At 42.9% G+C, this 13,007-nt stretch overlaps 1 protein-coding gene across 1 annotated transcript in view; it reads right to left on the bottom strand.

Moving 5' to 3' along the window:
• Window positions 1–9,776: 9,776 nt before the first annotated feature.
• KIAA0513 (KIAA0513 ortholog) overlaps window positions 9,777–13,007 on the bottom strand; it is a 28,109-nt gene continuing 24,878 nt past the window's right edge. Inside the window, exon 11 of the mRNA XM_036752273.1 lies at window positions 9,777–12,965. Within this exon, the coding sequence (XP_036608168.1) occupies window positions 12,916–12,965 (50 nt within the window). The 3' untranslated portion in view covers window positions 9,777–12,915. The remainder of the gene's footprint in view (window positions 12,966–13,007) is intronic.

Raw genomic sequence — 13,007 nt, 5'->3', positions numbered from 1 at the left:
AGATTTAGAGAACCCTGGTTCAAATCCTGGCTGAGTTTTGAATGCAAGCGTTGTCACTTGTTTCTTGCATGACCTGGGTCAATTAACCTCTAGGGCCTCAGTCTCCTTATCTGAAAAAAATGAAGAGGTTGAACTAAATTGCCTCTAAGTCTTCCCTCCCAGCTCTAACTCTATGATTCCAACACATTAACTCTTTAGTTTCAGAAAACTGTATTGAACAAACTTGATCAACTGGAGAGTATCTAGAGAAGGGTCATTCTGAAGGGAAAGGGCTTTGGGATCCTTCTACCTAAGAATCATTTGAATAAACTAAGAATGTTTAACCTGGAGAATTTTAATTGACTTTGGGGTGGAGTCAGGTGAGGATATGATAGTCATCTTCAAGTGTTTGACTCCCATTTATCCTGTAAATCTTGTATGCACACAGTGGTTTCCATGTTGTCTCCTCTATTAGAACGGAAGATCCTGGAGGGCAGAGACCATGTTTTTGCCTTTCTTTACATCCCCAGCACATAGCAAGTGCTTAATAAAGCTTAATAAATGCTTATTGACTTGATTCGAAGGCCTGCCACCTGGAAGAGGGGCTAGACTTATTTTGCTTGACCTCAGTGGGTAGAAACTGGAAGCAAAGGTGGAAAGTCCAGGGAAGTAGATTTGAGCTTAATGGAAGGGAAAATGTTCCAACCTTTTGAGCTGTCTGAAAGTGGAATAGGATGCTTTGGGTTGTTGTGGCCTCACTAGCATAAAACCTAGATGAGCCCCCATAGGTTGTCATAGAGGGGATTCCTGGCCAAGTAGGGGTTGGACTAGATGGTCAAAGGGGTCCTTTCTAGCTGTGATTCAGTGAAAGCACCATCTGGTGCAAAGGAAGGTCAGACAAAGGACAATCATCATCATCATTATTACTATAAGATAAAAATCATTCCAAAGACAAAAAAGCCTTTTGAATGGGAGAATGAGTCAAAATAAATGTCACTGCTCTCAAACAGCATAGTAATCCCTTCCACATTGAGACTTTCCTCATTGCTGTTTCGATATATTGTGGGTCGGCATGTGAAATTAAATGGGAATTTAGGGGGAGTTTCGTGGAAACCACAGACAATATGCGAAGGCCAGCAGATGACAAAGAAAAAGTTTAGACACTCAGAAATGCATAAAATATATGTATAGTATTATATAATGCCAACATATTTCATCTTTTAATACCATAATAATTCAGACTTCTTCCATGGTACGAAGGGAGGGCCAAAAAATTTTACAGAAATTTTCCAGATCCCCGGAGGTTAGGGGCACAGCACCCCCCATGATCTGGAAAACGGAGAGCACCTAAACACCGCGATGTGGAAGGGATAAGTGTATTTGTATAGGCAGTCCTAGAAGAGGTAACCTAGCATAACAGATACAGAATTTTGAGCTTGGAGTCAGGAGCACCTGAGTTCTAACCCTACCTCTGACACTTACTGGCTTTTCAGAAGTTCAATGTTTACTATGGAAGGAAACATTTCTCAAGGGGCCCCTATTCCATCCACTATATGTCACGTGAATGTGCAAAGGTCAGGGGACTATTTCACTCGATATAAAAAACTATACACTAGAACATGAGTTCTTTACAAGTAGGGATCGCTTCCTTCTTTGTCCCATGGTACCTGGCGTATAGCGGGCACTCCATAAATACTTGTTGATTGATTTTATGCCTACATGAGTAACAGAGTAGGAAAGATGAACAGGCAAGCTATCTAGGGCATAATATGCTAAGGGATGCAATGAAAAGCACTTTATAGTAGTCCTTTTAATAAGTGCCCAAATCTTTAATGCCAGAAAAGTCCAATCTCCAAGAGACTATAGAGGTATTAAGTTAGAGACCTAGGATTCAAACCCAGATCTTCCAACTCTAAATCCCACTTCACCATACCATGTATCCCTACATGACCCTGGGCAAGTAATTTCCCCTCTGCAAACTTCAGTTTCTTCCTTTGCAAAATGAGGAGTACAGACTTAGCTGGTCCCTCTCCAGCTTTCAATCTTTCAGTCTCTCTCCTCGGTTCATTGTGGAGCCTGGGAGAATTGGAGTAATTTCCTTCTTTAATAAACTCCCTCCTCCCTACCAAACTTTCAAGTGGGTAATAATCCATACCACTTGGATAGCAGCACTGAGGATGGCTTCTAAATCAAAGGATTTATTTCCCTGCCGAGTATCAGAGCGTGCACAGAAAACATAGTAATGACCTTGGCTTTTCTCATGTCATCAAGCACCCTTTTGGATAATGGCTCTGGATTCAATCAATCCCATGTCACCCTCACCCTCATCTGAGGCCCCAGGTCAGTGGGAGGTAGATTAAGAATCTCTCTCTTAGCTCTGTTCCAGCAGGGGATGGAGTTGATGGATATAAAGGCTTCTAGTCCAACACCAGAAAATCTGAACTCCTATTACTGTTTAGGCAGACTGAGAGGGGAGGGGCTGGAACCCCAAGACTGCTCCAATTTATGGCCAGCCAAGGTCATCCTCCATACTCTCCTCCCTCCACTCCATACTCAGGCAGAAGCAGAAATGCAGGATACAAAATGGGGGAGGGAAAGGGAAGGCTAGTGGCATGGGATGGGCTCAAGAGTGCAAATGAGACAAGGAGAATCCAAATTACACCTAATGCGATAGAGCCTAACCAGCATCAGGCTTGAAGGTGGAGAACCTCTAGTCTAGCTACAAAGCACGGAGCAAGCACAAAAGAGGAGTGGATAGAGTCAGCCTCAAGAAGGCAGACCTAGATACAGGTCCAATCTCAGACAGACACTGCTCGACCCTGGGCAAATCCCTCTGCATCTCAGTGCCCAAGGTGACTGTCTCAGAATATGAGTTCCAGAGGTGTCTTCCTGGGTCATCTCACAACCCCATCTTGATCAAGTGATTTCTTTTCTCTTTCCTTACCTGTAAAATGAAGAAGGTGGACAGATTCTTAACCTGTGTGAACTTGGTTTAATCACTTAATATTTCTTATCTGTAAAATGAGGGAGCCCTCTGAGCTCTGCTCCAGCTCTAGGTCTATGAACCTATGACCAGATGACCTTTCAAGTTTTCATGCTCTTGGTATTGCAATCTCTAGATCAGGGTTTCTTAATCTGGGATGGGAGTGTCTGTGGATAGACTTAGGGTGTTATTTTCATTCATCTCTAACTGAACTAAAGCTGGAATATGAACCCAAGTTGGCTGATAGCAGATCCGGGGCCACTTCCAGGATACCATGCACTAGATGGGTCTAAACCATATTCTTGGACTGGAGCTCTTCCCTAAGATTTGTTTTTTAAAATCTTCTCTTTTGGGAAAGTCGACTGACTCCTTTACATAAGAGCACCAGATGCTACATTACTGTTTATGAGCACTTGTCCCATTTCTTTATTGGAAAGGCAGCGAAATTTTCTATCCCCCAGAGCAGGACTCCCTAAATGGATGATTCATTATCTACCCACCCAACAGCCCTGTGGATATTTTGAGGGAACAATCTCCCTCAAGCCTTGTCTTCAGGCTAAATATCTACAGCTCCTTTAGCTGTCCTTGGAGGTCTGGTCTCCAGACTTCTCTCCTCCTGATCAGCCTTCTGTTTTCAGTCATGCTCAACTCTTCATGTTCCCACTTGGGGTTTTCTTGGAGAGGATAGAATAATTTGCCATTTCCTTCTCCAGCTTATTTCACACTCTTCTCTGCATATGTTCTAATTTTAGGATACTAAGTGACACAATGGAAAGAGGGCTGGGAGACTTGAGTTCAAACCTAGCCTCAGACACTTGCTAGCTGGATGACTACCTCAGTTTCCTCACCTGTAAAATATTAATAGCACCTATTTCCCAGGGTTATAGTGAGAATAAAATATCTGTAAAGAGCTTTGCAAACCTTAAAGCCTGAAATAATTGCTAGCTATCATTATTTTTAATCAATATTGCTCTTGGATGCAGTGCCCAAAACTGTAATCTAAGTATAAAGCACAGTGCAGAGTTTTCTGAGATTTGGACATAAAAGAATACACTTGCTAAAGAATTTGATGAAGGGTTTCTTTTGGCTTTGTTTTTAATTTTCATTTTCATCTTTTGTTCATTTCTGAATGTGTCTATTCTCCTCCCCTACCCAGTGAGCTATTCATTATGGCAAAGATGGAAAAATTAAACAATTTTGTTAATTCAGCAAAACTAACTACAAATCACCTGGGGCTGATGGCATCTGAAATAGTCTATACCCTTGGACCCCAGCTCTTCGAAGAAGGGAGGTGCATCTCATCTCTTTGCAAAACCAGACTTGGACGTCATCATTATACACAGTTTAATTTGGTCTTGATTGCTATCAGTGGTAGTCTTTGCATTTTATATCACTGTGGGTATTATTTTCCTTACTCTGTTTACCTCCACTCTACATGGGTTCATATAAATCTTCCACCTCTCCTCTGAATTTTTTAATATTCATCATTTCTTATTGCACTTTCTTATTCCATTGATTTCTTTAACCTTATGATGATGATGATAGCTAGTATTTATATAGCACCTACTATGTGTCAGGCACTGTCCTAATCGTTTTACAAATATTGTCTGGTCCCCACAACAACCCTGGCAAGAAGGCATTATTATCTCTATTTGACAGTTGAGGAAACTGAGGCAAACAGAGGCTTTTAAGTGACTTGCCCAGGGCCACACAACTATTACGAGTCTAAGGCTGGACTTGAACTCAAGTCTTCCGGACTCCAGGTACCATTGTACCTCTTCCCCCGATTGATTTTTTTCTGCCACTCCAAAAAGTGCTGCTATGAATATTTTTGACCTAAAAGGGACCTTCTCCTTTTTTCTGACCCCCTTGGGGGTTTCACTGCCTAGAAGTTGAGTTAAAGGATTACATGTAGTTTAGTCACTTCTTTTTGGTAGCATATCTCCCACCATTGGTTCTCTCTCTTTCCACAGGAAGGTGGGCCTTTTAGAAATAGTTTTCTGGATGTTTCTCATCTCCCTAGAATGGCATTTGAGTCAGTTGTGGGATTTGTTTCCTACCCTCAAGCCCTTGGAAAAACCAGATATAAACAAACTTTAATAGCCCTTCCCGACCACTATTTTCTCCTGCCAAAGGCTGCAGGGACACAAGCTCTCCAGGCGTGTCCAAGTCCACAGCAATGGAAAGCTCATAGAACTTAGAGCTGTAAGAGCCCTCGGTGATCACCTTTATTAAATAGAGGAGAAATTTCATGGCATTAGAACTAGAAGAGACCTCAGTTCAATCTCTCATTTTATATAGAGGGTAACAGGCTCAAAGAGGTGACTTACCCAAGGTAGCAGGGCTGAAGTGTCAATCTTCAGTGTTCTTTTTGCCACTCCTGACTAGGCTTTAGTTATAGGCCTCTATAAAATGAGGGAGTTGGCCTAATTTACCTCTAAGGGCCCTTTTAACTCTAAATCCTATTATTTCCAATAACATTTCTGAAGACCTCATGCTGTTTTTGTAGAACCAAATAGCATCAGGCAGGTTAAGCCTATAGAAGTACACACGTACACACACACACACACGTACACACACACACACACACACACACACACACACTGCGCTAGACTAAGATAGCACAGGTGCCTGACCCAATTGAGGGAAACACTTCCACCCAGGCAAACATTCTGAAAAAGTCACCCCCATGAACCACTGGTGTGACCGAAAGGCATGCAAATTTTTAACAAGTCTTCAAATATCTCCACATTATGACCAAAAAAAAATACTTAAGCAGGTTAACTTTTTTTAAAAAGAATTTATTTCTGTTCCCTCCCTTTGACAGTCCAAGGTGCAATACAACTTTTTTTCTTCACAGCAGCTTAGATTCCAACACCGTTTTGCAGCTATCCTTGAAACTGTCTCCCTCCAAGATACACCTTGCCCCCCCTCAACAAAACGCCCACCACCCATTAGGACATGCAGACCGGTACAGTGACAATCCTCAATCCTCAATCGATGGTGGCCAGACTTGGAGAGGCAATGTTTCGACGTGGAAATAACATTTCAGTTGAGCAAAGACAAACTCAAGAATGACTCGAACAAAGAGTAAGAGAGAAATATACACAGAGAACACAAATTACTAAACACCTCAAATAGAAATCACAATTGTAACACAGGTAGTGAAGTATTACCTATCACACAAGAGTGGAACTTTTATAAAAGGGACACACGAAAAATAGTTCCCATTGCTAGTGTCCCACAACCTTTCAATTACTCTCATTGCAGAAGAGATCCGGTAAAACAAATGTCAGGCATCGTTCTTTTTCATCTTTTATTCCTTCCAGTCAGAGAAGGTGGAAGGACCTTAGAATTCATCTAAGGGGTTCTTAGAGCTCACCGTGGGTTCTTAATATGGGGTCTTTGAACTTGGATGGAAAAAGTTACCTCCATTTCAATATAACTGTTTCCTTTGCAGCTTTTTATACTTCATTTCATGCATTTAAAGAACATTATTCTGAAATGGGGTCCATAGGCTTCACTATATGCCTAAAGGTCCAGAAAACAAAGGTTAAGAAGCCCTTATCCAGTCCAACCCCTTCATTTTATGTAAGAAACAGATGCCAGGAGAGGAAGTCACTGGCTCAAGGTAAAATGGGGAGTGAGCATCAGAGGTGGAACTGGAGACAGCTAAGAAGCAGTAGAGCCTCCATCCCAACCCAGGTCCTTCCAAGTCAGTGGTTTGTTACTGGTCCCTCCCCCATAACCAACCTGAATCAATAGCTCTCTTTTGCCTCAAGAGGACACTAGTTCAGTTGTATTACCATTCCACATTCTTCCATCTGGGACAGCCAGAATATTTTCTTCTCATTACTGTGTTAAGATATTCATAACGGGTTCCCATTAACTTTGCGAAACAGCACTTAGAAGCTGTCACAGAGATAGTTCAAATTGCAATCAAAGGTCAGAGGAGGTGGGATATGCAAGGGAGTTAGCGACTTCTTCCTTCATTAGGCAGAGATGTGATTAGACATCTATTAAAGCTGGGCGGGAGACGGTGTCCGGCATTGTCTCATGAAGTCGTAAATAAAGGGGAAAACCAGAACTGGTCAACAATCCACCTATTTCATGATGTTTTATACTCGTGCATTGTATGAATGTCCAGGAAATCACAAAGACTTCTTTAGCTAGTCTATCGACTTGGTAGGTGATGCAACTGTATGGCTTTGGGCAAGCTGTTGAAGCTCAATCGGGGAGAAGACAGGTTGAGTTGGCATTCTATTAACCCATATTACATTACATTTTCACCTGTGCACAGTGGTACTCAAAATAACAGGAGTGAATGACCCCAGATCTCTTGAGTCAAAGATTCAATAGCATTCATTGTGGTTTTTATGTTGAGTGATTTCTTATTCTCATGCTCTGAAAATCGCTCATCCATAGGTAACTTTCTGTGAACCTGAGTACGTAATTAACAAGATCACTCAATTCCCAGTCACTCCAGGTAACAGAGGGTAGGCTTTGATTTATTATTTGTACTGCTGGAAGTCAGACTCAACCTTGAGACTGTGGGAAATTTGAACCCAGAAAATGAGTTACCACAGAATCAGAGGCATCTGCAGCCTCCAAAATTCCCCTTCACCCCAAGCTCCATGGAACTGAGCTGGGAAGGAGGGACTCCTCCAAGACAATCACTTAGGTTGGAAGTAAGACAAATACAGGAGGGTGGCTGGCATGAGGTGACTGAGTCTTATAAAGAAACACGGGGAAAAGGAAATTAAAAGTGGGCAATGAAAAAGCTAGACTTTTGTATTGTACTTCATTCATATCCGTTCTCATATTTGACTGTCACAACAATCCTGTGAGACAGGGCAGGCATTATCCCCATTTTTACAGATTTAAAAAAATGCTGTTCCTGGCCTTCTTGTTCTGGAATAGCTTGAATGTTGGACAACTCCACACATGTAGTTGTTTCTCTGAATCGAGCATGGATCAATGGATTATCAAAGCTGGTAACAGTACTTTAGAATATCCAAGTGGCTCTGGCCTTGGAAAAATCCTGAAAACAGATTCCTCCAATCCAAGGGGTTAGGGCATGTGAGATTAAATCCTTTGAAATTTCAATTTGAAGAAATGCAATGTAAGCTTTCTGAGGGCAGGGGCCATATTTTTGCTTTTTTTTTTTAATTCCCAACACTTAACACATTTCCAGGCACATTGTAAGCCTTACATAAATGTTTGTTGATTGACTAGGAACCAGAGAAGGCAGTCATGCAGTCAGTTTTCCATGACCTGGAACACACCCACCTAAATGATTAAGCTGGTTCAAAGGCCAGCATACTGTTTCCTTTAACACCAAGCTGGTTCAAACACCAGCATACTGTTTCCTTTAACACCAAGTTTAGTAATGTCAACATAGAATGCAGAAACATTCTTACCTCCTTAAAAGAAAAGGAGGAGGCTAGAGTTAAGAAAAAGCCAGACTGGCTTTTTCTTAACTCTAGCCTCCTCCTTTTCTTTTAAAAAAGAAGAATCTTGCTGCTGGCCATTTTAGCATTATCAGCAATGACTTCTATGGATTGAACTTAAGACACTATGAGGGTTTGACTCTACTGTACTTGGTAAAACAACCAAGCCATGCTGATCTGATCAATAAAACAAATCTGTAGGAAATTTTTAGGGGTAAACTCACTCTGAGCACATGAAAAGGCCTTAGACTAAAGAGCCAGGGTGTCCCGTTGCATCCTGGGCCATCTCCAGTCATCCTGGTGAATATCAAGCCACTGGACCCAGATGGTTCTGGAGGAAAAAGTGAGGCTGGTGACTTTACACAGCCCTCCTCCACTCAAATCAATGTCAGCTGCAAACCATGTCATCATTTCCCTGATGTCATGGTCCTCTTCAAAAATGAAGGACAAACACAAAAACATCTTTAAAAAATCCTCTTCTGAATAAGTGTGCCATGTATGAATTGGATAAGGTTTTGCTTTTTAGAAGAGTTGACTGTATTGGTTGGAACACACACATAGTCCCTGAGGTCAAACAATGGAAACCCTGTACTGCCAGTGTCTGTATTGTGTTTTCTAGGCAGAAAGGGGCAAAACCCTGAGCTCTGAAGGATATTCTTTCTTGCCCTCAGAGAGAACTCCATCTCAGGTACTGCTGCATGTTTCTCGCACTGAGCCAAAGCTCCTGAGTTTTGCAACAATGGGTCATCACTTCCACTCATTCCAAAACATAAAGCCTGCTTCTCTGCAAAATAACCCATTTGAAATCTGTGCACCCTTGTTTAAGAGGAACATCCTGGGAGAGGGCAACCCTTTGGATAACCAGTTTGTGTTCTGCCGAAGGGTGAACGAGGTGGAATCACAGATTGCTGGGTGACATTCCAGGGAACAGAGGGATGCTAGGTGGGATGCTGCAGTTTATCATGTTCTGAGCTACTCTCAGAACATTGTTTAGAACAGCAGCAGAGTAATAAATAGCCATGCTCAAGGAAAGCTTGGTTGCCAGCAGTCAGCACAGCCTAGCTCACTCGAGCAGCCAGCAGAGGATTAGAGATTTTGAGCTAGAAGGGGCTTTAGAGGGACTTTAGGAAAACCCGATTCAAATCCTGTACAAAATCCCACCTCCCTCACTGGCCTTTGGTGTTATCCAGAAGCATGGGCTCAATCGGGTAATGGATCATTCCCACCTAATGCTTTGTTTCACCCCAGCTTTTTGGAGTATGATTTATATCTAATAAGGATCTGATAGAAGCGGCAGCCAAGAGCAAGCCTTCTCTTTTTCCTCTACCTTAAATCAGTTTTGAAAGATGAGCCTGGAAACATACTAAGGTGAAGGAACTTGGAGGCTTTATTAAAAAACAACAAATGATAGAAGTCATACTGAAATGAAAGGGGAAGCAGCAAGAGGTATCCAAAATCCATTCCTTTCCAAAAGGTACCCCCTCCCTAGCCCCCAACCTCTCTATGGCAGGCTGGATTTCTATAGTCCTTGAAGGAGGCCTCAGGAGGGAAGTCCAATAGGAGATGCCAAGACCTGCCTTCAAATATGCTTATGGACACAAAGCATTCTTTGGAGGAGCATTTCAGAGCAAAGACCTCAGAGAGCCAAGGTATCACTAAAACTAGCAATTCTCCTCAGGAAAACTGATCAAGACTCAGAAAATCTTAAAGAAAGAAAAGACTTTGGGGATTATTTTCCCTATCTCTATTTTGTAGGTGGGGATATTGTGCATAGAGCATAGATGAGTTAAAGAAGTTTCCAAAAGAATGAGGGGGAGGGCAGGGATCTGGGAGCTTGTTGGGCCATTCCTTACCATTGGTTGCCGTGGACTTGCTACTCTGTCTAGGTCAAATCATAGGCATGAGCGCCCATCATGGCGGCCCCAACAATGAAGCTGGCTCAACAATATCATGCATGGCTTTTTATATGGTGGCATCACTGAAAAGAAAACTCAAATGTCGCAAACCCGCATCATCTAGTTTCTGGAGGTGACCAATCATACAAATAATACATTCAGTTCTGGCATGTTTTGTGTAAGCCCTCTTCCTAGAGTAACCCAAATGCCCAAAAGATACATCCTATTTATTGTTCATTCACTCTGTGCTATTTGTTTTGGGCTCCTCGGGCCAAGGACAATGATCATTTTTAGATAATAGGAGCTGAAAAAGTGTCTATCAGTCACTTATCAACTATATCCACGAGGAGGCATCCAAGGGTTGAAGTGGCTGGGGGCAGGGGGTGTACATCATTGGAAGTTGCAAAGGGAGGTGATAATAGGTCAGGGAGGGTAAGCTGGAAAAGGAGAAGAAAGGAGAAAAGAGCCCAGACAAAGTTAGTTTTTCTTAATTTCTATAGAGAACCCCCCTGAAGCAGGAAGGAGACAGGATGGATGAGGATAACCAGCTCTGTAACCAGGGAAAGACAGAAGTTGGTTCTGACTAAAAATATTTATACTAGAAAGAGCAGAACAGGCTTTGGGGGAGGTTAATACCTTAGATATGACCAGTTAAATGACTTAAAAATAATAATACATTGTGCACCTTAGTCTGATCTGGTGTTCCTGGTAGAAACCAATGAGAAGCTGCAAGCCAGGAGCTATAGCTTCCAAGGAATAAATACAGGACTAACTGGCGTTTGCCGAGAATTGAAGGAAATGAGACTCAAGCTGCGGGAGGTGATAAGCATGACAGATGAGCAGCCAGGAAAGCAAAGGGCCCCATTAATGCTCCCTTCCTCCGCTCTCCTAGCTCTGGTAAGCCTGAGGCTCTGTGATATGGGTAAACACACTTAGTTCTGGCTTCATTTGTGTGCCAACGAGAGCACTTACTTATAAAATCAGCTCCTGACTTTCCCCATAGGCTGAATTTTGTAAGCAATAACCGGAATACTGTAAGAAAAATAACATCCAACATCTGCAGAAGTCAGGGTCACAACTTCTGAATCTATTCCATACACACACCGGCTCAGATACAAAGTTTTGCTCCACAGGGTCGTCTTAGGGGGTCTCCCTCCCCAAATTTGGCTAAGCTCCACCATAAGCTGCTTGTCCCTTAACCATCTCACGCTGAGATCAATGTAACACTGAACAGTTCGATATTACATAACATATATAAATAGATGATATATATATTTTTTGAGGGGGAGAGGGGAAAGGTGGTTGCGCCCAAAAAGGAAAATTGCATCGATGTTTGGTCTCAGGAAGGGCAGCAGGCTCCAGATAACAGAAGAACAGACCTCCTCCTCTTTTGCATCTCCTTTGAAGCAGGCAGCCAAAAGCTGCCCTCAATATGTCATGTACAAAAGACAAGGGATCAGCTGACCCTGAAAGCTTCCAAGGCAGTCTGGCACAGACACATCTGTGTTGATAGGATTCATCTCAAATAAGTCTGCACAAATCTTACTGTGCCTCCAGAGCACTGCCTCATTCACACATCTAACTATAATTCTCTTGCTAGCCCCAGGTCCAATTCTTCCTGCAGTCAGGAAGGAAAATTTTCTGCCCTTGTTTCTGCAAAACAGGAGGTCGCCCTTTCTTCTTGTGACTTCCCCATCCTTAGTTCAAAGGGAAGCAAAGGGAAGCAACGTGGAATAGGGTGTCATCTGCCTGGTCATGAAAGAATCAACATCTCTGGCCCTGAGCGAAAGAGTGCTAGGTCTCCAGCCCTGACTTAGGGAATGTAGTCTCTCATGTTAGTGGGAATCAGAGCTGCAATACCCCAAACCCGTGGACTACATATTTATCTTTACAAAAGAGACATTGAGATACAACTAATAGACCAAGAGGCCGGGACTCAGCTCCTCAGATTCCTAGGCCTGGATCAGTTTCTTATGTAACAAGTCACTTTTTTTCTCTGGGACCAGTTTCCTTATCTGAAAAATGTGGGGTTGGGTTAGATGATCTCAAAGGGCCCTTCCAGTTCTACTAATCTACGTTGGAAGGTCCTTTCTACAACGTTCTATGATCCTATAGCTAGCTACATGGACATGCATGCATTACACTCCCACCAAACCCACTCTCCCACCCCCCGCCCCAGTTCCCAGCATTCAGCTGTACTGGTCCGATGACCCCTCCCCCAAACTCTCATAGCCAGCAACTGGCAAGAGGCCTTCAGAATGATGTAGCAAACAGTCCTCCCTCCCTCTTCTTTGTCTTCACCTTTTACAGGGGATGCTTGGGTCTGTACAGATAGCTCATCAGTTCTGCTTTCACCATAGAAACTGAGGAGTGTTTCTGGTGTGTGGCTATGGAACACACCCAAGGGAAGATGAGGCAAGGGGAGAAGACAGGAGTTATTCTTCACTCCTAGGTCTACTGGCAGATCGGGGCTCTAAGGTTGGCGGACAGTCATGCAGGTTAATTGCAATGGTGCTAGGAGCTGGTTGTTGGTCCTGGGTGTTTGGGGAGGAGACTTTCACCTGTACTCCTCCCTTGGCGGATGCTGCAGATTTGGCTCTCGGCAGAGCTACTCAACAGCCATTTGCTCGATGTGGTCACTCAGTAGCTTGTATTGCTCTAGAAGAAAGAATGTTATTTCACATAGGAAAGGTCAGCTTA

This window comes from Trichosurus vulpecula, chromosome 3, assembly GCF_011100635.1.
Source record: "Trichosurus vulpecula isolate mTriVul1 chromosome 3, mTriVul1.pri, whole genome shotgun sequence".
NCBI lineage: Eukaryota > Metazoa > Chordata > Mammalia > Diprotodontia > Phalangeridae > Trichosurus > Trichosurus vulpecula.
This window is presented reverse-complemented; position numbering and strand designations above follow the sequence as displayed.